General features: G+C 36.2%; 1 protein-coding gene across 11 annotated transcripts in view; it reads right to left on the reverse strand.

The window, feature by feature from the left end:
* The window catches only part of TBC1D5 (TBC1 domain family member 5), a 328,319-nt gene that overhangs the window by 123,696 nt on the left and 178,346 nt on the right, over nt 1-26,277 (reverse strand). For all 11 annotated transcript variants that reach the window (XM_065666027.1, XM_065666031.1, XM_065666023.1 and 8 more), the window contains 8 exons: nt 23,767-23,875; nt 21,879-21,968; nt 21,704-21,775; nt 18,868-18,935; nt 12,055-12,157; nt 5,857-5,945; nt 4,277-4,327; nt 4,119-4,188 (listed from right to left, as the gene is read on the reverse strand). In XM_065666027.1, the coding sequence (XP_065522099.1) occupies nt 4,119-4,188; nt 4,277-4,327; nt 5,857-5,945; nt 12,055-12,157; nt 18,868-18,935; nt 21,704-21,775; nt 21,879-21,968; nt 23,767-23,875 (652 nt within the window). The remainder of the gene's footprint in view (nt 1-4,118; nt 4,189-4,276; nt 4,328-5,856; nt 5,946-12,054; nt 12,158-18,867; nt 18,936-21,703; nt 21,776-21,878; nt 21,969-23,766; nt 23,876-26,277) is intronic.

A 26,277-nucleotide genomic window follows, 5' to 3' on the forward strand; every position in this document is an offset into this window, starting at 1 on the left:
CTATTTCAGGTAAAATGATTCTATTTAAGGATCTGATTGATTATAAATTGTATCTTAAAATCTGCTTAATTGTTGCTTTGCTGTGGCAATTGCAGCAAAGGGATTTATCTGTCTATTACAGTGTGATGGTTTTGCCATGCTGTTGTGGTACCAAGACATATTCATTTAAGATGCCCTATCAAATTGCTTGACAAAAGCTCCCTCAGACAGACCGTCAAATAAAGCTCACTGAAATGGTGTCCCTTCATTCAAAATCTTTTCTGTTCTACCAAGCAGAAATTTAAAATAAAACATCTAGCATCTTAGGGGCTAATAAGAAATGCTGTCACTTACTTAAATACTAAAGTTCTCCACAGCTCCATATATGTTGAGAAAGGATGTTTCTCCTACCTCCTTTAAAAATTATTCTATTAACTTCTTTATTACCAAACCGGGCAGCTTTCTTTTTACCCTGATTTTTGCTTCTCCCTTGCATGGCTATTTCCTATCTCTGTTTCAGACCCATTTCTTTATTTTCTTGGTCACATGCTAGAATGCAGAATAGCGAAAAAGGGTATCCACTGATCTCCTCCTCAACTATACAAGTATGATATGATATCATATCATTGCCTTAAAGTTAAATGCTAGTCTTCAGTAACTATTTGCATAAACATATCAGTAATTATTTGCATAAACACATCTTTGAAACTAATAATAAAAGTCTGTAACTGTACACATTCATAGACTGTGCATGTTCCATCAGTTGGTGCACATAGTGGGTATGAACTTCATTCTGGTTTATTCAAGTTGACTTTTAACTTCAGTGTAACCACTGCATGCTCTCATAACTCTGATGACTCAAAAGATCTGCATTTTAAGCTTTTCTCTTGTCCTGGGTTTACCAGGAGCCGTTTTGCTCCTTCTTAGTAACTGGTGCATCTCTATAGGCACGGATTCTCATATAGAAATCTCAACATTAGGTTCTATCTACTTGTAATGTCTATCTGCTGATTTGTAATATGAGAAGACTAGCTAGTTACTCAAATTAGCCTTTACATCATTAGTTGTCTGTGGGTTTAAAGCCATCGTTACAAAATTAGAAAGCAGACTTTTAAACACTGGCTCAAGTGTCAAAAGATTCTGCATATCAAAACTAATGCAAGCTTCCTCTTACAGCAGAGTGCCAAAACTGTAGTTATTTATCACTTGCAAGCATTTGTGCACCTTGGCATAATGCAGCACTGACACATTGCTGACTGTCAGACCGACTGACTATCAACATGGCTAAGTGCATCAAATAAGATATACTGGATTGCCATTTTTAAAAGCATGAGATAAGTAAATGGTATCCATCAAAATGCAGTTCATCAGCATCTCAGAAATTAACCCATTAACAGAAATCTTCAAAGCATGTCATAATCTGTGGGGACAGCAGCTGCAATCAGTAATCAATGCCATAACTTTCCATGCTTCCTGATTTGGTGCACTCCACCAAGAAGCTCAGTGGATGACTAGAGTGCATATGATATGTCTGTTGTCTCCTCTCACACAATTTGGTTGAGAAAATGATAGATAATACATTTAGTCAGCTGAAATTGCTCCAAAAAATCACATCAGCTGGTGTGAAAGAAACAGCCCAAACAGAAAGATGCTCAAATAAACTGACACAGCCAAGCCGCCAAAATATTTAACTAGAAATGACTCGCAGTGCCTGTGCCTAAAGCACAGAAGCCAAGTGGACAACTTGATACTCTGCCCCTGCCCATTCTCACTATATATTAAGTTGCCATATGAGGCAAAACACCTGTTTCCTTTTTGTGAGCTTCTAAGTCTTGAGAAAAAGAAAAGAGTGCCTGCATTTAGTCATCTACTGCTGACATGAAATATAAATGATCAATCCCAAATGGATGCAGTTAACAATAAAGAGACAAAAAGTGGGGTGTCTCAGAGATGTGCTATTCTGTTTATGGGACAGCATCAGATTCACCTCTAAGAACAATTTAAATATGGATAGCAGTGAAATGCAGATGAAAAATTTAGACCAAGTATTACAAACAGAATCATCAAATTGTGCCACAAAACATTACCTACCACAACATGAATTGGAATGGCTGACAGTTGATACTAATACAATTTATATATTCACGCATTTAGGAAACAAATGCTACAGCAGTAAAGAGAGGCTAGGACATAGTACACATATAAACCATGGACAGATTTCTCTCATTAACCACTAGGGAATGGAGTAGCTGGAGAAGCTCCTCTAATGGCAATTGGGAGTAATGGAACCAACTGTTAGAAGCTATAAAATGTAACATGTCTCTCAGAGCACACGCTTTCATTGCTTCCTTTGTGAAGATACAGACTTTATTATGTAGCTAACCCTCAAAGTCATGATTGTAAAAGGCATATGTACAAGCAAGGATTATTAAAGATTATACATGTTTGCAAAGAACAAAAACAAACAACTAGATATTAATCCATGCGCTTTGCATTGTTAATTTTTTATGCCACAAAAGGACTGGAAAGGGCAATATAAACTTTCACCTTCTACCGAAGCACCGCAAATCTGTAAGAAGTCATTTCCCAGAGTAAAATTCCACCTCAGACTTTACCAACTCTGCCACAAGAACTGGCACAAATACATTTGAACACACTGAATTCTGAGGTGCTATATTCGGAGAAATGTCTCACAGCTTCGTTGTTGGAACACAAGTGACTACGCAGTAAGTTCATAATATTCACATCTCATCTGCTTTATCCTTAGTTACTAAGAATTATGTAAAAACACAAACCCAAATAATATTTTTTACCTGTAGATAGCTTAGGCCAAGACTCAATGCTCCATGTCTAATAAAATATATACACAGATACATTTAAATATTTAAGGAAAATAGACGCCTTTACGTGCATCTTGGTTAAACACCTTTTTCTTCAACAGACAGGCAAAACTACATCTCAAACTAGTACTACCTAATTACAGTATGCAAATACAGGTTTTGGTGCACAGATGTGGACATCCAAATCCAAACAAATTCTTACTATTTTTTTGTTAGCTACAGATATTCACCCTGGGGTCTATGTGAAAAACCCTGAACTGAAAAACCCTGAAGTGAATCAAGCTGGAACCAAGTTTGGAGGATAACTCTTTTAAGATGTAATACACTGAAAGTCTTGGCAATACCTGCAATAGGGCTATGTTCTGCTAGAGCCTTCCACATACACACCACCACACAAGTAGTTTTTCAGAATTGAAAAAAGAGATAAATGTAAGGAGGGAAAGAGACAGGAAAAAAGTATTCAAAGGAAATCTTGAGCAATTGATATGAGGGAATTGTCCCTGATGGCATGCATGAAAAATGGTTACAGGCAAGGAGGAGATGGTCCCTAGAAGGTGCCTGCAAGGAATAGTTCTGTAGAACTAGGAGCACTGAAAAAGCTCTTCTTTGGAAAGAAGCAACATACTAAATACAGTGATGTCTGTATAGCTGCACAGGAGATCTGAGGGCAAAGACATTCGCTCTGTTTGAATACCCTGAGGTCAAGGAAAAAAAAAAGTAAGGAAATGTAGTGATGATGCCGGGGGGGGGGGGGGGGGGCAGGGGGGAGGGCGCAAAGGAGGAATATGCATCCTGACCTTTGATTGATGGTATACGATTAAAGTTTTGGTTTCACAGCAAATTGGTTATATATTAAAGAGCTAAAAACAATTCAAGCCTCCATAGGTTAAATGCTGCCTATATGTGTTGATTTAGTATGACATCTGCACAGGTTTGAGACACACAGATGTGCCTATGAGAGGTACTCTTTCAAATGCTACACACAAACTTCACTCATACATAGGAGAAACTGCATTTGTGCATTCGGCTTTCTGATTATCAAGTGATTTTTCAACAAATAGGAACTTTTAACTGGGATCTTAACAAATACTTATGTATTTGTATGTGTTATGTAATAAATATCTTAACAAATACTTAAGAACAAATTCTAAAGAGCCTCTAAAGGATGTAAACTTATTTGAGCCTGCTTTAACCAAGTCTTTTAAGAGAAGATGCCGTCTTAACTTCAAATTACTTCAATCATATTAAAAATCACATTTGCTTAAAAATACAATAAATAAATTTTAGAGCTATATTTACCTTCTGACTGTCATGTTCAAAAGTTGAAAACCAATGTTCTGCAGTTTTCATGAGACATGTGAACATTGCACTGGAGAGGAAAAAAGCAGCAACTTGGTGTTAAATAATGTATTATAAGTAAGAGCAAATAAAATGTAAAGGAAGTTGCTAAAACTTACTAGGCATCGTGTTCCAGATATTCAGGATTCAAAAGAACTTTCATTTCCTCGCTGAAAAAGGCAACAGTGAACAATCCAAGTGTGAATGTTTATTTTTGGTCAGCGTTCCGCATGTACTATTATGTATTTATAAGCCAACTTTCATATAAAGTGCAAATGAGAAAACTAGCCTTTTTAATTAAAAAGAGCAACTCCATTGAACAAATGAAGTCTTTCCTTTTTATAAAGATCAAAAACAAATTAGCTGCCTTGTCTGCGCTACAATGAAGTAACCATCTAATTATTCCAAATAACAAATTACTGAATGTCACAATGTATTATTTGAATATGCTTGATCTAGAATAATTGATTGCTGCACAATCTATCACCGTTTGTCCCAAACAAAAAAAAAAAAAATAAATATGGTTACTGGTCAAATACACAGTATCAAAACATTAATTTATTTTGGTTTAATAGCCTGTATTTTTATTGTACTTTAACAGCAATTAATCAGTGACAGCACCTCTTTTCCATCTACTTCACTGCTTGGCTCTACTTTTTCAATGGTGACGGAACAGAATGCTATGCATAACATGTGGTTATTTTAAGTTACTTAGCACGGAAAAGCATCTTCTAGGTAATTCAGGATTACAGACATTGAATACGACAGACATTGAATAAAACCACACACTTGTAAATAATCTCCATCCTTAACTGCCTTTGGACAATCAAATTAAGGGGTACTAACAGAGGTTATATTATATAGTACAAATAATTAAATTGGCTTTTATTCACTACTTGGCTCAAAAAGAGTGCAGAAAGACAAATGAAATGTCCTAAACATCACAACTGATACAAGAAGACAATTAGTTTCTTTTTTTGTTTTCTAAAAAAAGCCAAAACTTTACACATAGGGCAAGAAAAAAAGCATCTGTATTTTTTGATGGACAGTCATGTGTGAGGTAATATTTTATACACTTTATACATACCTGTATAATTACATGTGCACATACACACATGAAGTTTGACTGGAACAGAGAATCAACAGCTAAACCTAGTGCTACTACAAAGTCAAAGGATAGTCAAATATTGCAGCTGCAACACTGCAGGTGATGAAAGAAATACCAATCACAATAAATTGTTTACATTGAGTTTTTTTTCTCTTTTAATTTATGAGGAAAGAGAACTGGTAACATGTCTGTTCTATGAATGTGATTCTCTAATCTGCCTCCTCTCTGCAATGACAAAACCTAAACCATTTCTGGCAATAAGAATAAGGTGAAACAGCAGGTAGGTATGTAAGCTTTTCAACTAAGGCTCTCCTTAGGTTTCTTTTCTCCCCTTTTTTTGCCATCTAGTACCTGTGAAGGGGCCAATGTCTACACTTTTAATCCCCATTTCAGCAGATGTAGTATGGAAGATGAAATAAGGTCATTTACATAAAACCATGAAAATGTAACAATTTCTGATATCAGTTTACCCATTATAAACAAAGACATAAGAAACACACATTTAAAAGTTCAAGTCCAGCCAACTTATTTATTTATTAGTTTTTAAGAAAGCAGCTTTTTAATGCTATACAAATAAAATGCAATGCTTGCCTTGGTTGTGCAGCTTCACTGGCATGTGAAAAAGCTTGATGGTCACAATGCAGGATAAAGACAATGGGAGCTAAAAGTTCATGCATACCCTAAACATAAAAGGAAGCAAAAGTATAGTAAGATTTTCCAGTCATATAATAGTTCCTAATGCGTAGCATCAGGCCGCCAGCAATATCTGATGCAGACTAAGTAAAAGCAAGACGATTTACATTCTTAACAGAACAGTTTCATAATCAATGGCTTTTATCTTAAAGTCTGATTAAATCCAAGTGTTTAGTCTTATATAATATACAGAAGCCAGTTATTCTCCCTTTTTCTACCACAACAGAAAACAAATTGGCAATGGTAGGCAACCCTGCACCTGGCAGTTTACTCCAAGATCTATATTCATAAATATGAATTTTATTTATGATAATTACGATCATGATCCACAGTACAAAAATCTGCAATAGGAACAAATTTCAAAATTTAAAATTATTTTTTATTTGATAATGTTCTAAAGCCATAGATAAAAGTGTAACAGTAGCCTTCAGAGGAGACAAGGGATGCTATTGGGGAAATCAGAAAACTTAAACTTCCATTCCTATGGACATAGGAATGAAAATGAGCGTTTGTTTTTTTCGTGTTTTTTTTTTTTTTTAAAGTTGCTATGTCAGTATTAAAAATAAACTCATTATAACATAATGCATAGGACACCTGGTACTGTTCCATTATAGGCAATTACTAGTATATGCAATCTATATGAAGATACAGAAAAAATATAGATACATACAGCCATCAGAACAGGATGGATAGTTGAGGACTTAGGCCAGCATTAGAAGCATGGTTGGGTCTCCAGGCCAGCTACTGGTGCATTTATCCAGAGCTCACCAGAAACAAAAAAGGGGTCTTGATTTGCTTTAGTACACCTGGGGCTTGTCAATTTGTTATCAGGAGCAGAAGCAACTGCTTCCGGAAACAAGCAATCCAGTTGGCAAGCTGCAACACACTGTCAGGTAAAACAATAGCCTGCACAATGAAACCTTGTCTTCAGCAGATATTCAGCCCCTTCCCTCATATTAGATCAGGAAAAAGGAGGATTTGAGGTATCGTAACTGAGGAATTTGGTTATGCCAAGGGAGTTGAGCTCCCAGTGGTACACTAGGACAGCAGGTGAGAACTATGCAAGCTACAGGTTGGGGTTTGGGGTCAGCCATACAGAAGTAGTGGGGAGGGCCCTTACGTGATGGATGGGATGTGGTATGAAGGGTTGAGATGTATTTGGTGGCCTCTGGACACAGGGATTACTGCAAGGGAAGGGAACTCCTAACCTCATCCCAAAACTACCAACCAGAGCCAGGGCTTAGTGCCAGGTACCAGGCTACTCCTGCTGGGTGTCACTCTGGATGGAGTTCTTGCCCAGCTGTGCCCCAGTTCAAAGCTGCAACTCCTTCACTAAGTGGAACCTCAGTCCCAGTTCCAGGTGGGTGCTCTGGGCAGACAGCAATGCCAGGAAGATCATCTTGTCTACCCTGCTGGCAGAAAGAGCACTGGGGATGCTGGACCATCAAGCTCACAGGCATTTTAGATTGCTGTTAGGAGTCAGATAATTGGTGCTTTTTATGCTTGTAGTTCCAAGCTAGGGAGCCTCTCCACTTGCTTTTCCAGCCCTTTCAATGATGGACAGACATGAGCAATGATAGAGATACATGCTTCTGCAGCTACCCTGCTGGTATATCAGTTGCTATCCTGTGCAGCATTTGAGAAGTATTCAGTATCAGTGAGTTAGCTTATCAGCTTCATGTGTATCAAACAGATCTATTAACTACTAAACCCCTGTAAGTTTCATTGGAAATAATGGGGATATTCCTTAAGTGGTCCAAACCGAGCAGAGAGGTGGATGTGGAAGCCCTAACTCATTTTTGAGTGTGCAATAACTCATACTTGAATGTGCAGCTAATTCCATGTTAGTGAATCATATCTATTCGTAAGAGGGAATTCCAATCCGGGGGGGGGAGAGAAAAAAAGAGGTTTAAAAATTTCTCAAATTTCTCTGTGTCCTATTACTTGAAATCCTAGGAAATTTAACTTCAAATTCTTCAGGACTGAGATCACGACTGTTAAAGCCTCAATTGCAAGGTTGCAGCAATAGCAGTCAGGTGACTGGGCAAAGCTAAAGACAAGAAAAACTACAGCAGTTTGGATGTTTTCTTTCTCTTCCTATTTTTGAACCTGAAGGGACTACTTAGAAAGATGAAGGCTAAAGAGAAATTCGATTAGGAAAAAGCCCAGTGTAGCCACTTGATTTCAGGAGCTGATGTAAAATTCCCAAGCACAACAATATTGGTTAGATTGCAAACTGACAACTTCAGATTTCTGTAAGTCTTGTGGTCATACCAAGAGGGAAAGGAATAGTATGGACAGGGAGATAGATCCAGGATTAGGAAAGAAATGTAAGTTACAAAAACATTTAAATAAACTATAGATAACCCAGGTTGTACTTTCCTACATACTCACAGCCCTCAGATAATTAAGAGCTCCACGTCTAATCTTTTATTCACCCTGATATACTAACATGAAATATGAGAAATGGAAATGCCAAAAACTTGACTGTCTAATAAAGCTACCACCTAAGCTGTAAACTTATAAACTGAAGAAAGAGGACATAAAATAAGAATTAGTTATAAAAGATAAAAGCGCATCATACATTCTTCCAACATAGTAATGTATCAACTTTGTAATGAAGTAGAATCATAATGTGGCTGCCCACATACAACAAAAACAAAACAAACAGATGATGAAATATTGGGATTTCAAAAGATACCTCTGATCTTTCAGTTACAGGAGTACTTCAAATGTTTAGAGATTTTTAGCTTGGCAAGAAAAGATACCAGTGTAATATGCATACACTTATTTTTTCAGTGCTGCAGTTTACTAAAACTCTTTAGTGTTAATAAATAAGTTGACAGAGCTCAGATAATTTTATGACACTCCTCAGCTACAACAAAATATTGATTTCATAATACATTCTATGGTTTAAAAAGAAAACCAGAAATGCAGCATTTCTACAATGAAAAGTGAATCAATGCATTTCAAAATTATATTGACATCTCTAGCAATCAAATCATGAGTGAACAACAGTTAGCCTAGTGATTTAGCTTAATTGTCACTACTTCTTTTCAGTATAACTAGGACCAGAATTTTGCCACCAGTCTTACAGAAGAATGCTAAGAGTAATTTTTATATATTCTTAAGTACAATGTGCTATTCTCTTTAGATGTTATATTTACAGCTACTATTTAAAAATTCAACGATCCCTGTGAGGATTCTGTCTTTAAAATCCCTAATACAGCTTCACAACATCCTACTCCATTTGACTAGGGACAGAAATATTTTTCTCCTCATCAAATAAAATGTTACCTCATGCTGGTCAAAAAATCCACAAAACCTACTACAAAGACAACTTCATTATATATTAAATGAGCATTATTGACTGCTGCTTGTAAGACTATATGGCTGATGCTATGTAATAATTTTAGTGAAATGTTGTAAACTGCAGATGTATTTTATTTACAAGTATGCAAATTGTCAAGGAACTAAAACTTTTTCCAAGCATTTTGAAAGGGAAACATCAGAGCCTGCACAGATGCTGACAGAGAGAAGTATGAGTTTTCATTTAGTGGCTAAGTGTTATAATTCTAATATCAAATGTAGCTCTTGCATGCTCTCATACAAATGAGATAGAGGAATTCCCATAGAGAATAACAGGACCAATCTCATGATGGATACTGAATATGAGGACAAAATCCTTAATTTGAACTTTGTATTCAGGTAACTGTAGAGAGAGCAGCATGGAGGTGATCTGACTTTGATATAGGGGTAATTATTATGTGAAGTGGGGCTTCAGTCAATGGTAAAAACAGAACCAATAAGAATAGTAGTACAGGAAGACTGATTGCAAGATAGCTATTTGCCAAAAGAGAGAAAAAACAACCTCCTGTCACCATCACAAACTCTTATTTCCTATTAGCCAGTTTAGAGAAGGGTACTGATGGACATGAAAGAAATGTTACCTAAAAAGAAACAGCCATAGTGACAAAAAAGCAAGATTGTTACTAGTTAGCTAACAGGAGCATTAATTAACAAAACAAACAAACAAATCCTTTTAAAAAGAGGTAAGAAAAAATAAAAGTTCCTAATAAAAGTGACGCATGTCCACAACACGAGAGGAAAACCACAGTCATTTGCCATTTCGTGGACTTGGCACAGCACCACAAGACTTTGGGTGATATCCTGAACACACTTCAGAGAGATTAAATAAACAGTCTTTCATGATCCAGATTTATTTCATTTTCTGCACTTAACCTTCCCCGTAGTCTTATAGCAACCACTTCCTGGAATTACTGCATTACTGATGAACACCAGTTGAAAACAGAGGTAAAGAAGTTTTCTTTGTCAACAGCCTGTAGGCTTGCAAAATTGAACCTGTTCTTTTATCTGCCTATGTTCATTTAGCCCACCAAGCAGTCTTTATTAAAGCTGAGGCATCAGGCAGTCAAAGTTCATTAATACCATTTATATAATCTCTGCAGTTTCAATTAACTCAGCAAGACATTCTACTACATGGTAACAGTCTCATTAATTCAATAAAATCCCATAACTATTAACAATATGGTCTATGTTAAACGGGGTGTCACCTAGTAGAAAATTACTGCTTTAACAGCTTGTGATGAAACACAGGGCTTTTTTATTTTTTTGTTTTAAATTTGATCTGGCTAAATATTCTATTCTTAAGTAAAAGGTGTTATTTCTTGGTAAGGAATCAAGAGGATTTTAAACATGAGCAGAGGGTAATTAAGTCCTTTTAAGTCATATCAAAGAGTAAAATAATACTTCTTGTTCAATAAATGATAGACTACATTAGCTGGGATGTGTTCTTCCATTTTCCCATCATCAGTACTCTGGACTATATTCACTAGAAAGGGAAGGCTGAATACTGTTGGAGTGTTTTCTTTAGTAGTGCCCTTCAAAATACAACTCACAAATCTCATTCTTGTTCTCATGCAAACCTTATCGCTTACTCATAGTCTGTCAAAAATGAGAAATAACCAGCTGATAGAGATTTCATGTGTTTGACAACTATATGTTTGATTTTTGTTACAAGCTGTAAGATAGTTCTTCAAAAGTAACTGTTCCTGCAACTCACATGCATCTTTTTTTTTTTTTCTCACAAAACACCACTAATTTCCTGGCTTGAGGATAGAGTGGTCACAGACCATGCCTGAAAGCATACAGTGTCTTCCAAAAACCTTCATGTTTACTGAACCTCTGTATTTTTGTCACGAAAACGTTTTCGTCTACCTAAAATTTGCTGCTCTGCAGTTTGTTTGTCAGTGCACACAGAGTATCCCTCAGTTTGTCAGTCCCTACTCACCGTACTGATAATAGCCTGAAGAAACAAATACAAATAAACTTCTGTATACTCTGCATATTGGTCTTGCTATATTAATTTAGTATCAAGCTTATCGTCATTTCAAAACCGTCAGAACAAATGTTGAATTAAATTATCCTGCATCCCATATGGATGCACAGTTAGTGCAGCTTTAAGGTTTTCTTTACCATTTTATCAAAAATGGTTTAAGCAGGCTCTCCCTCAGGTAACACTGTAAAAGTGGTATTTGTCACCCTTATCCTTCAGTCAAGAGGCATTTATCAGCTGCATTGTATTTGGATGCTACAGGGTTAGAAAAAAGATCTATTCACTAACGTAGTGCGCAGCTTTAGGACTTTGAGGAGTAACTTCAAATATTATGTAAAAGTTAAAACAGTAATGCCTAAATTTCAAGAGTCACTATTTTTTTTTTTTTGTTTATTCGGTACCATTTTTAATCCTGCTGCATACTGTCTTTCTTTGCCTGAGCAGAGAAAGCCTTTCTTTTTTTCTTTCTTAGCCTACACTGAAGAAAAAGATGCTGTTTATAAAGAAATTTGAAGTTAGACAACTTAGTAACCTTAAAGAAAACAATTTGAGGGACCGTGTTATGAGGAAAAAGCATATGTTATTCAGTGAGCTTACTTTTCTTACTATCCAGCTGACAAGCAGCTCTTTGATTACTTTAGCATTATGATACAACTTCAGATACAACAGAACTACATTATTGTCAAACCACATAGAAAATGTTGAGTCAATGAATGCCACCTGTACAGGATTTTCATTACCTGCTTATAAAGCAACTGTTCATTTTCTCTGGCGTAGCAGAACAGAACATCTGTAAGAATTTTCCTCACATTCTCTTGCTGGAAATACTGCATTTCAGGAAAGCTGAAAATGAAGAAATACAGCGAAAATAAACAATATAGCACATGCAATCTCAGTCGCTGGCCTTCTGGAAATGGTTTTAGGTATGACAGCACCTTCCCTTGTCTGCTTTCGCACTGCTCTGTGAATTGTGGATGATGATAGAGCAAGAACACTTCTAAAGAAGTATTTTTGCAGCCAAAATTCTGAACCACATTCTTTAATATACATCCGTCCACTGATAGGATGATGGTATCACCAGTTATATTTAAATAAGCAATCCCTTTCAGTATCATGAAAACTAGAGATCTGCAAGTACAGCAGCAGATTGTTTTAATCGCCAACTCCTTAAAAACATCCAATCCACTGAAAATGAACCTAATCAAAATAAAACAATGAAATATATGAGTATGTTCCTGCCTAAAGAATCAGGTTCCTTTGATTCTCAATGTCATGACAATAAATTGAGTTGATACAGAATGAAAGAAAATAGAATGAGAGGCAATGACTGAAACAAAAATCTACCCACTTCCTGTGGACAGAATTAGTACTAAGCCTAGCAGCCCAGATGACCATTCCGGTTCCATGTAGCACAGCATCCCAATAGCAACTTAACACAAAGACTGTGCTTCATCAATTACCAAGTCCTTCACCATTGAATCTAAAACTTGCTAGAAAAGGAGCATGATCAAAAATTCTAAGCAACAACAATTCCCCTCAGAATAACTATTCAGTTAAAACTAAACCAGCTGCAGACTGTTACCTACTGATTAATTTTATTCAGATACTGGAAAAATAAGCACCAAAGATCAATTCACCATAGATAAAAACGACACTTTTTATGACATTCTCAATTTTCTTTAGTCTGCGTTAAGTTGGCAGCTGTCACTGTTGCAGTCTGCACTGCAGTTTCACTAATAGTGCTTAGCCCCGTTCTTCGCTTTTCTCAAGACAAAGGTCAGGCAAAGGAAGAGTGTAAGAGCTACAGTAAGTTAAGGAAGTTTGTAAACTTTCCAGTTAAATTGGAAAAAAATGGAAGAAAGAAGAACGTATCAGAAGAAGCATACACACAAATGTTTAATAGTTCATGAAAATTTGAAAAATAATTAGCGTTTTTATGACAGTATCTCCTAATTGACATGAAAACCAGTATCCTAAGCTCCAACATATCTTACTGGCATCTTTTGTGATGCAACATAATTAGGCATTTCACTGTCTTTAGTACCTGTCTCAAATAAATTTTACAATTATGAAATCATTTGATAGTCTGGCAAATATCCTTTAGAGACACAGAATGAAGTGGACCTAGTGTCAGAATAAGTGAGAAGAAGTTGGGAAAATCCCGTTATCTGCATATAATCCAGGAAAATGTAACTATTTACAGTCTGTAACTATTCTGGTTCAACTCTCACCTGTGCATCCTGCTTGCTCCTTGAGTGCTGGAGGCAGGAAATAAGGTGATTGTGCAGGACATACCTTAATGAATAAGTGCACAAACGGAAGTGGGGTTTTTTTTTCATGGTTACTGAAGAAGTAACTAGATGGAAAAAAAAGTTTCATAAAGCAACCACCCCAAACCACATCCAGCTACACGGAGCTAAAACAAAACCAAAAAAATCTGGAAAGGTAGGATACTAAAAGGAAACGATCAAACTGGACAAAGAAAAACAGAAGATTACTTAAAAAGACAACAGAGTAACCCTCAGGCTAGATTGCTGACATAAAGGCTATATAGTATTGTCAGTTTTGAGATGAAATCACATGGACTGTAGATAAATTTTCTTCAAGCAAATTTTCTTTTTCCTGCTTCCCAAGTCTAAGTTACAATGCTAAACTTCAGACCAGTTGTAGCAAGGCTGTTGTAAAGCCTGTCACAGAGAAACAATATAGGGAACTTTAATAAATTACTTTAGATAAAACTATTAGTTTTAATAATTACTGTAGTCATCTCACAGAGGTGATGACAGGTGAGCACAGAAACAAAACTAATTAAGGCTAGAAAAGTGGTTTGAAATCCTTGGATGAAGGATCTGAATTAAGAGCCAAGGCAGAGGAGACACTGTGGCTTACACGTAGCCATGCTGAAGTCCTGTGGAAGGCATTGGGATGAAAGGTGTAGCATTTTCCTAGCATCTGGTGGGGGTAATGGTAGACCAACATTTGGAAACTTGTATGCACTTGTACTAATCATATTACTGTAAAGGAAGGACACAGCTGAGACCAAAAGTGCATTACGGCAGATGGCAATCAACATAATTTAGGGGTTTGAAGAGATTATTTCTGAAGGACTGTTATTCAGGCCTGCCCTAAGAAGTTTAGGAAAAGAAGACTAATAAAGAAAACCCAAAAATACACAGACATATCTGTGAGGATCTAGTAATATCAGAGATTGTTACACAAAAGATAATAATGAACTCAGGAATAAGCTGGCTTAAGTATTAATTATAGTAAATGTAAATACAAGAGATCACGAAGGAACTATCAGTTCAGGATGGATTTTTATTCAGAATGTCATTTCATGATTAAAGCACTGTTTTAGAAATACAGTATACTCAAATCAGGAAAGGTAAGGAGACTTTTCATGAACACTGGAATATTACCTTTAATTACATTTCTGAGAAAGACTACATAAGGACATGGGAATTTTGCTAGACTGTTTTACCACAACCACTACAATTAAACAACAGTGCCTTCAAGTCCCTGCTGTCTGACAGCAAACACCACTGCGAGTTAGTTATTTTCTAAAGCATTCCTTTAGCCCACTTAGGGTCCCATACACCAGAGGCAAGCCAGACTTTGACACAGAAGAAACAGGCTGGCAACCAAATAAAAGGATGCAAAAATACTTTATAAAACAAATTTGGTGGCAGACAGGAATAAGGCTCTTAACCACAGCCATGGAATGACCATCTTTATTTCACAGACAGATTGCATTCCCTGTCATTCCCCAAGGCTGTTACTCAGCTGGAATGGGGAAAGATACTAAACCAGAAAAAAACCAAGATGCTCTCACAAAGGTTTGGTAAAGGATAATAATAACTCCCCATTCCTCCCTTGTTGCTCACTTTTTTCTTGTAAAGGAATAAATTGGTGTATAAAATTAGATCTTTCAGTCCATCCTCTTACATAGAAACTAGATTTTGTCTCCTGAAACTTAATGGACTGCTTTTTCTTCCCATCGCTTCTACATGTTTAGGAAGGATGCAGCTGCCTTCCTTGCTACCTTTTTTATAGGTGGGTTTGGGTTTTTTTTTTGTTATTTGGGAGATGGACTTTGAAACAGCAGCACCCACCACTACTCACCTCCACAGTTTCCATTGCCCTAAATAGTGGCTGTTACTTCTGCAGCAAAAACTAGGTAGACCAATACATAAAAATACTACTACAGAAGAAAAGAATCCACTTGATTAGTCTACTGGGAATGCTTCCTAAGCATTCTGTTGTTTAAAATACTGCAAAGAGAAAGAGGGTAATAAAATCTAACCATTTATAATCTTAGATGTACAAAGTGATGCCAGCAAGTAGACTGGTGTTTTGTTTTGACTGGTAGTTAGATGCTCTTGCATCTGCCAATCTTCTGATTTCTCCATTTCTGGAGAATGTTTTCAAAAATTCTTCTTTATCACTTAGCTGCTTAATCATCTCAAAATAAATCTGCATTGTTTCTTGGTACATCTTTTGACTGACAGTAATTAATCACTGCATTCCTAAGTCTGTTATGAGTTACTATGGTGCTAGTTCATGCACCTTCCTTTTTTAGTAGAACAATAGAATGCAGTATTATAGTCATAACTTGGTTGATACTGCTATCTACATTTAAAGTAAGGCTTTTACTTGATTTATAGTAAACCTCTCTTACCCTCTCTCCCAACCTCATTTTTAGAAGCTTCTCACTTAGAAAGAGATGGTGTTTGGTTCCAGCTCAAATGTACGTGTTTCTAGGCGGCTGAAGGAAAATCCATTCTGAACCTCTCAAATCCCATCAAAAAGTAAGTAAGGTGATTGAACGGAACTGTTGATCACCAGTGAGTTAGGACTAACCCAACCAAATCCTTCCCTACTTCCCCTGGAAATACTGGGAATTCTTATTATGTAACCAGCAAAAAATTGTATTTAGACATTATGGCTTGCCTCTCCTGACTTTAGGTGAATCAGTTAGGTTCAAGTGACCTAGAAGCCCTTACAATTACTGCAGAAAAACATACTACTCTACAGTGTGGTTTATCAGACTTTAATACTAGACATTTACTTTAGGGAGATGTGATTTGTGTCCTAGAATTATTCAGGTACACACACACACACAAACCAATTTAAACCAGTACCAAATTTAAAAGCATATTTCTATGAATTTTCTCCCACCTATTATGACTACACTTCAGAGGCTTCTAATAAAGACATTATGAAGTTAAATTTTTAACTGCTTTGATTTGTAGAGGTTTGCTACTCTATGCAGTTAGTGTCACTCTACAGCATTATTTACTTGATGCTGTTGGATGATGGAGTACTGAGCTGGGTGACAAAGAATATAAAATATTCCCTGAATAAGAAACAGAAGCTAGAAGGTAATGATTATGTAACTGAACATAATACTGAATTATTTTAGGATACCATGGAATCATATAGTTAGGGTTGGAAAGAACCTCAAGATCATCAAGTTCCAGCTCCCCTGCCATGGGCAGGGACACCTCACACTAAACCATCCCACCCAAGGCTCTGTCCAACCTGGCCTTGAGCACTGCCAGGGATGGAGCATTCACAACCTCCCTGGGCAACCCATTCCAATGCCTCACCACCCTCACATTAAAGAATTTCCTCCTTATATCCAATCTAAACTTCCCCTGTTTAAGTTTTAACCCATTACCCCTTGTCCTATCACTACAGTCCCTAATGAATAGTCCATCCCCAGCATCCCTACAGCCCCTCTTCAGATACTGGAAAGCTGCTATGAGGTCTCCACGCAGCCTTCCCTTCTCCAGGCTGAACAGCCCCCACTTTCTCAGCCTGTCTTCATACGGGAGATGCTCCAGTCCCCTGATCATCTTTGTGGCCCTCCTCTGGACTTCTTCCAACAGTTCCATGTCCTTTTTATGTTGAGGACACCAGAAATGCACACAATACTCCAGCTGAGGTCTCACAAGAGCAGAGTAGAGGGGCAGGATCACCTCATTCGACCTGTTGGTCATGCTCCTTTTGATGCAGCCCAGGATACGTTTGGCTTTCTGGGCTGCCTATCATAAAAAGCATCGTAAGTTAATGACAGATACAGAAATTTATTTAAGGAATGGAAATGAAAAGGACGAGATGTAATAGAGGGTACTTACATTCCAAAGCCAAGGAATGTAGAACTTACTGCATCTTACACTGACAGTTTACAAACAGATACATATGCATATGTAAACTGCATGCTATGTTTTATGATTAGGCAAACAACGAGTGTCTATATAAATACATGTAGTTTATCAAATAAATTCATGTTACTTTGATTCTTAATTTTGCTCTTTCATTGTCTGATTTATTTTGATATTGATGACACATAATGTATGCTGTTATTATTTCAAGTAGACATTATTTGATACAAATACATAAATGGAAATGTCTTTGGACACTATTACTGATATTAGTGAATATTACTCACCCTGCCACTTTTCATGGACTTAGTGTATACATACATATTTTTAAATAACAATCTTACATCCAACATAACCCCCATAGAACTTTTCATTCTCCAATTATAGTTTAGATACGTATATATTTTAATCTTAGAACATCCTGATCTGTTTCCTTTAACAAACAAAAAATACCATCTGCTGTGAGAATGCACATGAAAGCATACTCAGATTTTAATTATACATCTCATGGTAAAATGCATTCAAGAATGGGTCTAGGGACGGACACATAAAATATTCCAAAACCAGACAGCAATGATTTCTTCTGCATGACTTGGTTTCTGTAAATGAAAATGTGTGAGCTTGGGATTTGTAAAATCTATGACTATCACCACTTTTTTCAAGTTATAAGGAAAAATATTTGCAATACAGTAAAATTTCACATGGTAGCAAACCAGTAATTGAATTTAATTAGATTTACACATCAGTCAATGCTTCCCTCTGAAAAGAAATGTTTTCAGGAACTGAGTGTTCTAACTCAAACAAGTTCCTCAACAGGAATGACCTAAGGGCCAAGAAGATGAAAACATAATTACAGTAATATTAGGACAATTTTTAAAAGGCATATGTGACAAATAACACTAGAAAAGTGAGAAATAAAAATAGAAAAGCTTAACTTCTCTAGATGAGTGACATTTCCCTTACTAATTACAAACTGTTTATTTTTTAATTATTGATTGCTAAGAATTAAAGAAAATAATACGTTCAATTTTTTATAATGATCATAATTTAAAAGACCTTTTAGTTTCTTTTACTTTTTCTTTGCTTTATATGTGAAACTCTGCTTTAAATTTCACATAGTAGTACATTTCTTAATATCTTAATTTAGAAAAGCTTTTCTTCAATGATACCAGTAAATCTCCAGGGTTTAATGTTTAACTTGATTTTCTCATTTTTCACTCCAAGAGAGCTGTATTTTTATACATTTAATGTATGTTTCCACACATTCCTGTTCAACAATCCTGACGCTTACACTAACCGAAGTCAAGAAAACACAATATAATGTATAACACATAAAGATGCAGAATCTAAATTTATATATAGAAATTTCCATAAAGATCTACATACGTTCTTGTCACATCTTGTTCAATCATTGCTCGAAGCTCTTTATCCTGGAAAAATTTATTCCAAAGACTCTAAAATAAGGAAAAAATAATTGTATGAAATAGAGACTTCTACTAATCGTTCAGGCTTATATACTACATCAGCAAAGTACTGCACAAATATTAACTTATTAATCCTCAAAATTGCTGGTAGAGTGGTATATCAGTATTGGTATATACGTTGCTGACCAGCCCAATGAAGTAACATTTGTGATTCAGTCCAATGAATCTGAGAAAGTCAGTTTGGATCAGAGATGAAAATATTCAAGTTCCTTGATCCTTATTCTAGGCTCACTCCATTTGCTCACTGGATGGTTGGTCTGTGAGTTACTCGTAAGGGATCTACGAAGACTATTTATAAAGGCAGAGTAAATTAAAACTTACTAGAACCAGTAGCTCAACTGAAAAAAAACTGATAGCTCATTCCTGGGAAAAAAGGTACCATACTGTACTACATTCCTCCTATGAATGTATGTGCTTTAAATGGACACCCCCATAATTTCCATACTAAGAAATTGTTTGGAATTAAGCTCGTTTGTCTTGATGGAGGCATATGAAGATGACATACTTCTAATGGTACATATACACAGGGCAAATTGAGACTAGCCATTCTAAAAAAAGTTCTGGTGGGGAAACCCAGGATATTTAAAGCTCACTGTTGACATGAAACAAACAAACAAATAAATGAATGAGTTTAAAGCAGGTTTAGTTTCTTCTGTATGTGTGCTTATGATGATTTCCATTTTCTTTCTTTGGTTTCCCTGCCTTGTTTACCAATATTTTGCAAAAGCTAACCTGAAAGAAGTCAGCAAATGTTGTTGTTTGTATACTCCAGAAAAAAGTATTCCAAAGCCTATTCTTTATTGTAATGAGACGGTAGCTTGGCCATATTGATCAAAATGTTGCAAAAAATCTATAGCAGACTTCTAATGCAGGTTAGTTTTCAGATATCAGCAGCACCAGTGAATGAAATACCGTACAAGGAGAGCTGACACAATACTTCCAGAATTGCAGAAACAATTCATTACCATGGTGGCTTATGATCCACAGAAAGGAAAGTAAATTAGTGCTATCTAGCAGAAGAAGGTAAAATAACAAAAACCAAGTTAATTAGCTTCTGTATTTGTGTTACAAACTATGAAAAAAAACCCTGAACTTTAATAGCATTCATATACTTGACAATGTCTTACATAAAACTAGTATCTTTTTAACTCACAGCTCTTTTCATGCAGCTAGATCACATTTTGAAACTTCCCTGCCCCTGCTCCCATCCTAGTCCATCAGAGAAAAGCATAAAGGAAACAGAATCTGCATGAGAAGAGGAAACAAAACCCAAGACTCTGAAAGGGTAAAACATTTAAGTCACTGCAGAGGCTCAAAGGCACTTTGCTCTCCATTCCCATGCCTGATTTGGCCTGTGGCTTTCTTTTATAGATGCATCCGCTGCCACATACTATGACATGTCAACCCTTGTCTTCTAAAAGACATCACAGGCAGAAAGAAGGTTAAGCCACTGAGTATGATCCTAAACTAAAGCAGAAATACTTTAAATCTTTCATATTTGACACAACTTTCTGTCCAGCTGGATGCAAGAATGGTTTGATGGCATGCACAGTCATACTAGCTGCAGAGCCACCAACATGTCTATAAACACTTCCATGTCTCAACAAGAAAATCTTTCTCCTTCTGCATTAAATATGAAGCAGAGTACCACACTACAAACAAAATATGGGCTTCTGTTTGAGAACAAAATGGAAGTATGAAGAGTATCACCAATGATACCTGTGACAGTCTTTACAGGTGTAAATCTCTTAATGCAACCAAAAAAATTATTTTCATGGTATTAAGTTGCTCTTAAGTTTGATTTAGAAAAAATTCAAAGATGGTAACAATTAACAGAAAAGCGTAAAGTTACGTGCTTTAAAATACTTAAGAGCTTTTCAGGTATTAGAAAATGCAGTAGAAAACCATCATAAACAAAAAAAAAAACAATCACCCAAACAAAAAAGTTGTTCAAAATTAAGCCCCCAAATCTATGTTAGCCCTACTCAAAGTGTCATGACTTTGAAAATACCAAGCTACTAGGAGAGCCTGTTAATTTCAGTGAGTTGCGTGCTCTGCACTTAATGACAGTGATGCCAAATACTTTTACCATATATTTAGTATTTCTTTAAAATCTGGATCTTTCAATTTGGAGCTGGCTCCTTTAGAATTAGATTAGAAAAGAAACTTATTTCATTCAACGATAAAGAAAACGAATTAAAAGCACTGGAAAAAAAGCCTATCTTGCAGCCTGGTACTTTAAACATTAACTCAGCACATATACAACTCAAGATACAGAATAATTCTATTTTTGCTGGAGAAAAACTTCCAAGGCTGAACAGTCTTCCAGAAGAGGGTTCTTCAGTATTTGCTGTTAACAGCAGTCCCTTCATATTGACTGTTGAAACAGTCCTTCAATTAAAGCCATTTTACATATAAAATGAAAACACATAGCAGTAAAAAGGCACATCAGTTAAAGAAAACATATGATGTAAAACTGGACTTGCGGTCCAGCACTGATTTTTTTGTTCATCACAACCTCCCTGAAAAATCAGAATATTAACCTGGAAATGAGCATTTCTGGTTGTTCAGCTGAGCCTGTGAACCAATTGTTAACACAAGTCAGTTTGGAAATTTAGAAAAGAGATTTTAGCACCTGCCATTTTGCTTTCCTCAGCAAGAACTCAACTTGTGTCAGAATGAGGATGATGATGATAATGTTAGTAGCACCTGTGCTGATAGAAACAGGGTCAACTCACCCCCTCATCCTGAGACAGTGGGTTGTTGATTATCAGATCTTGCTGTCCCGCTTTCCGAGGGTTTGTGATGTGCTGGGTAAAAAGAGAAAAAAAATCAAATCCTCTTCTGCTATACTATAAGTATTAATGTCTAAGTCAAAGTATGAGAGTAGAGAACTTATTTGTGCCAACTTACAATTTCTTTGATCTTATTGTAAGAAGTTCTTAAGTCTGAAGTGGTTTTAATCCATTGACTTCTGTCTTGGGGTAGAACCTCCAGAAACAACTATCAACAAAACAAGAAGAAACCATTAAATTTCATAAATTTAACAGAGCTTTTCGTATAAATCCTACCAGACAGCATAAACCATCTCAGCAAGGAGAAGCAAGTACTCTACATGTAAGAAGAAAGCAGAGATCTATAAGATACCCATGGCTTTATTATTTTCCTGTCAATAAATAAGGTAGAAATAGTAGCAGTTCTACTGTATGAAATAAAGCATTAAAGACAACTGAAGCCACAAACACAAGCTTTGTAAACTGTCACAACTTCAGAAGGATTGAGACTTCCAAGGCAGAAAGAAAATGCAAAGAAATGAAAATAAAGATACAAAACTAGAAGCCATTTACAGAACATTGATGACCTAATGCAACTTGCTTAAAATCAAGCATGAATGCAGAGCAGAAACTAAACCCTCAGAGATATGCTCTACCTAAGAAATGTGGAAAAGGAAAATCTTAATCTATAGAAATGAAACATACTCTAGAATTCTGCAAGACAATTAAAAGAGTCAATTTTGCAAGAAGTCTTTGAGAATGGCTACATCACAGTTCTTTGACATTTCTGTTTAAAAATGGTTAGAATCTATTGGAAAATAACATTTAATTGCATAGAAAATAAAGAAAAAACAGAGTATTTTCTTGTTTTTAAACTATTTTTATTTACACATTATAAAGTGTTAAGAAACAGTAAATGCTGACAAACAAAAAACATTCCCAAATTGCTAAAAATATTTCAGAACTTAACAAAAACATAGATAGTACTTTTAAAACAGGCAGCCTAAACCAGAGCCCTAACCCATATCTGGACATGAAAATAAAACCAAACTGATTTCTAAAATAAAACCACTCCTTGGCTTAACTGGTGGACAGTGAAGGACTTAATGTTTTTCTTAGTTCAGGGTTTTGAGTTATGGCCTCCTAATTAAGAGGCTCAAGAAGAAGCAGGCTGGTAAAACAATGCTTGTGGAATACATTCATCTGGCCTCCTGAAGAAAGTATTTTCATTAACTTTAAATTTGTTCACTGCTACATACATTTCAAATTTCAAATTTCTTTAATTCATATACAAAGAGTATTTTCATTTTCTTTTTATAGGTCTTTATGCCAAAGTGAAGCTTGAGAAATTCCAAGTGAGGTAATTTGAATTATCAGTGCTAACATACAGAAACTCTACTAGGGAAAATGTTCTCTACTCTCATAGATAGTGCACAAGAGAAGACCTGATGACAGTGCAACAAAATTATTTTGGACTTTATATAGCATTGAAAGTATTACTTTGCTTTCTTTCTTTCTTCCTTCTCCTGCAACTTTAAAAAATATAGTAAAAGACCTCTGAGGACTCCCTGTGTTTTAATACTGGAAGATCTCACTTCCTTCTCTATTCAGTCTTCACTATCTCATTTCATTGGGAAAAGCTGCTAGCAGAAGCATCAGATTGATTTTAAAGAAGTCCCAAGTTTCACAAAATATAAATTTTGAGACAAAACTTCATTTTTATTTCCAGTGCACAACTTCACTGCAGAGAGACTGAGAGGAGATGGCGTGTGGCACTATCCTAAACACACCGCCCAGCACAAGGATATTCTTTCCTAGGAATATTTTGCTATCACCTGCAATTCAGCTTTAAGGCAACTCAGTATGATTAGAAAATGTCCTATAAATTATAAAAATGAGTAGGAAAACACTGGGATGAAGTCTGTCGGAAAATTCATGATTCTTTGCATCAATAATCTTTCAGCGCATCACGTAATGTGTTGATATATTGCAACCACAAACTGTAAATAAATATTTTCTCTTCTTACCTTCCAGCAAACACTACGGAACCTGCTGCTTCTCAGCTGCCCATTAATCCCCTTCAGCCGTATAGTTGCCAAGTAATTGTTGTTTACAAATAGTTCTTCCCATTCTTTGCTGTGTGCAAAAGCAAAAGGAATGTACATTTAAACAAAAAAAAAGCTTTAGCTGATTTAAGGACTATATGATATTACAGAATATCAGATAGGCCAGGAAAGGAACTTTTTTTTAATCTATATATTTAGTTGTGTACCACTTCTAAACGCATGGCTGTCTTTTTGGACACATTTCTTCTTTGGATTTAATGAATATGTAGATCGCTATAATTATGCCAGCTACTGAAATTCATAATGTCTATGGAGGCTATTCCATTTCCTCTAAAATGTTGGTACTGCAGTTCAGTGAATAAACAAGAAAAATGAATATTAATATAAGCACATTCATGTTTCAGCTGTAGACAAAGAAGTACCTATTCCAAAAATATGCAACAGAAGAGTATACTGTTGACTGTATTAGCTCCTCACATGACGTATTTGCTTAAATGAACCTTCTTTTCTTCCTAATGTCAAGCTGGGCAGTTAAGCATCATAGAAGATGACTTTCTTCAACATTTAGTGCTATTTACTATTGAAATCACTCCTACTTCTTTCTACATGATCAGTTTTAAAATTTTAACAGGTGCTAGCAAATTTAAAAAAAACATCAAAAAATTAAAAAGCCTCACTGTATAAACTGTTGAAGGCAAGCTTCAGTACCTTGCAGTACCTATGGCTGACTAGATAAACAACCTAAATATGCCTCCCAGGCATGCAGACACCAGGGGCCTAACACCTGTGCCTCATTAATATACAAGTAAATAGGCTCTACTGGGAAACAATTGGAAATTAATTGTCCCAAACCATCTACTGAGTTTGAATAAAAGAATTAAATCTGTATTTCCTGCACCTTCTACTGAAATACACAAGAAGAGTATAAGCCATTTGATGGTCTTAGTAGCCCAAGACTTGCTCACAGACTCTGCAACCCCTTTGAAATTCAAAGGGTAATTTCAGTGTAAGGAGCTGGGTCATGTGCAAGGAAATGTGTTTCAGATTTATTTTCAGTCCATGTCCTTAAGGTGAACATCTCCTTCTCCCACTGTCGCATGGGAGACTATTACTTCTCCCTGGGAGACCAAATGAAACCAGAAAGAGGGAAACTACTACTATGACTCCAGGGTAAGATCTCACTAGATTTCCTTTGCTAAGAAAGGTCACAGAGTGGGTTATACTGAACACCAACAAACTCTGGTTTTGCAAGCTGCCTTAAATATATGCAAACTAAGGTTAGATAATTTTCAGCCTTTTAAGCTGAGTTGTGAGGGTGAGTTTTTTTAAACCTTGTTTTAGGTAAAAATTTCACAGTTCCAGAACAGAATTATAAGATACACTTGTGGGGGGCAGCTGGGGTATGGACTTGGCAAGCCAGGAAATTATGGTCCTGTTCCTCTGAGATGGAGCAAGCTGAGCTCACTATTCACACTGAGACCAGAAGCACTGTGTTTGTGAATGCATCACCTTTCCGCTAGGATCATTTTCAAAAACAACAAAAAAAGAGTTTTTACTTCTGGGTCTTGATTATTAATGACTTTGAAAAGCAAAGGTCCTTCAGATAAGAACAAAGATGACTAAAACAGTGTTAGCTTGCAGGGCTTAAGGCTACCTTTAGCTTCTGGCAACTGCCAGTATTCTCAAGTGACCAACATAGCAGCAAGTAGTTCCAATAGTGTGGGGCAGATTCCCTCCTCCCTGCCATATCCCCCATTCTCCTAGTCAGACTCTCTGGCCATTCAGCTGTCTCCCTATCTCCCATACATCCTCACCTCCTGCACCAAGCTGCCTACAACTGTTTACCATGATTCTGTCTCCTTTAAATACAACGTATGGTATATAGCAGACACAGCTTGAGAAAAATCTGGACTTTTCTTTCACAGCCATTTATACTTCAGTAACTACAGTATATTATGCTTATCTAAATAACCCTCCTGTTTCTATCATGTGTAATATTCTTCAGTTGCCATTGTAAATCTTGTAGTATTATTGGCCATTATAACTACTGCCAAGCTGCCTCCCTAAGGTAGCAATTCTTCAGGAGTGACACATTCCCCTGTGCACACAACAGGTCAGTCTCTGAAGCTATTCACATTGTTCTGCAAGCGGATGACATTCCCACAACGTCTTTGAAAATGGTGGTGTGTCAGCTGAGTTAGCAAAAGGTTTCAACCAGTGTAACTGTGAACAGAATGAACAGAGATGAAAGAAACTCTTCAGGTTATTTTTTTCACCAACTGCTGGGAGTGATTGCTACACAGTAAGAGAGTAATTTCAACACTTCTTAAATGGTATTAGTGCCAATACTGTGCTTTGTCTTCTCCTTCCTTTCTCTTCCTTTTTTTTTTTTTAATTTGTAATGCGATTCCAAGCACGTTTTGCACAAAATTACATTTAAAACAGCCAAAAGAAATTTGGCAAGATCGTATC

Source organism: Lathamus discolor, chromosome 2 (assembly GCF_037157495.1).
Source record: "Lathamus discolor isolate bLatDis1 chromosome 2, bLatDis1.hap1, whole genome shotgun sequence".
Lineage (NCBI taxonomy): Eukaryota > Metazoa > Chordata > Aves > Psittaciformes > Psittacidae > Lathamus > Lathamus discolor.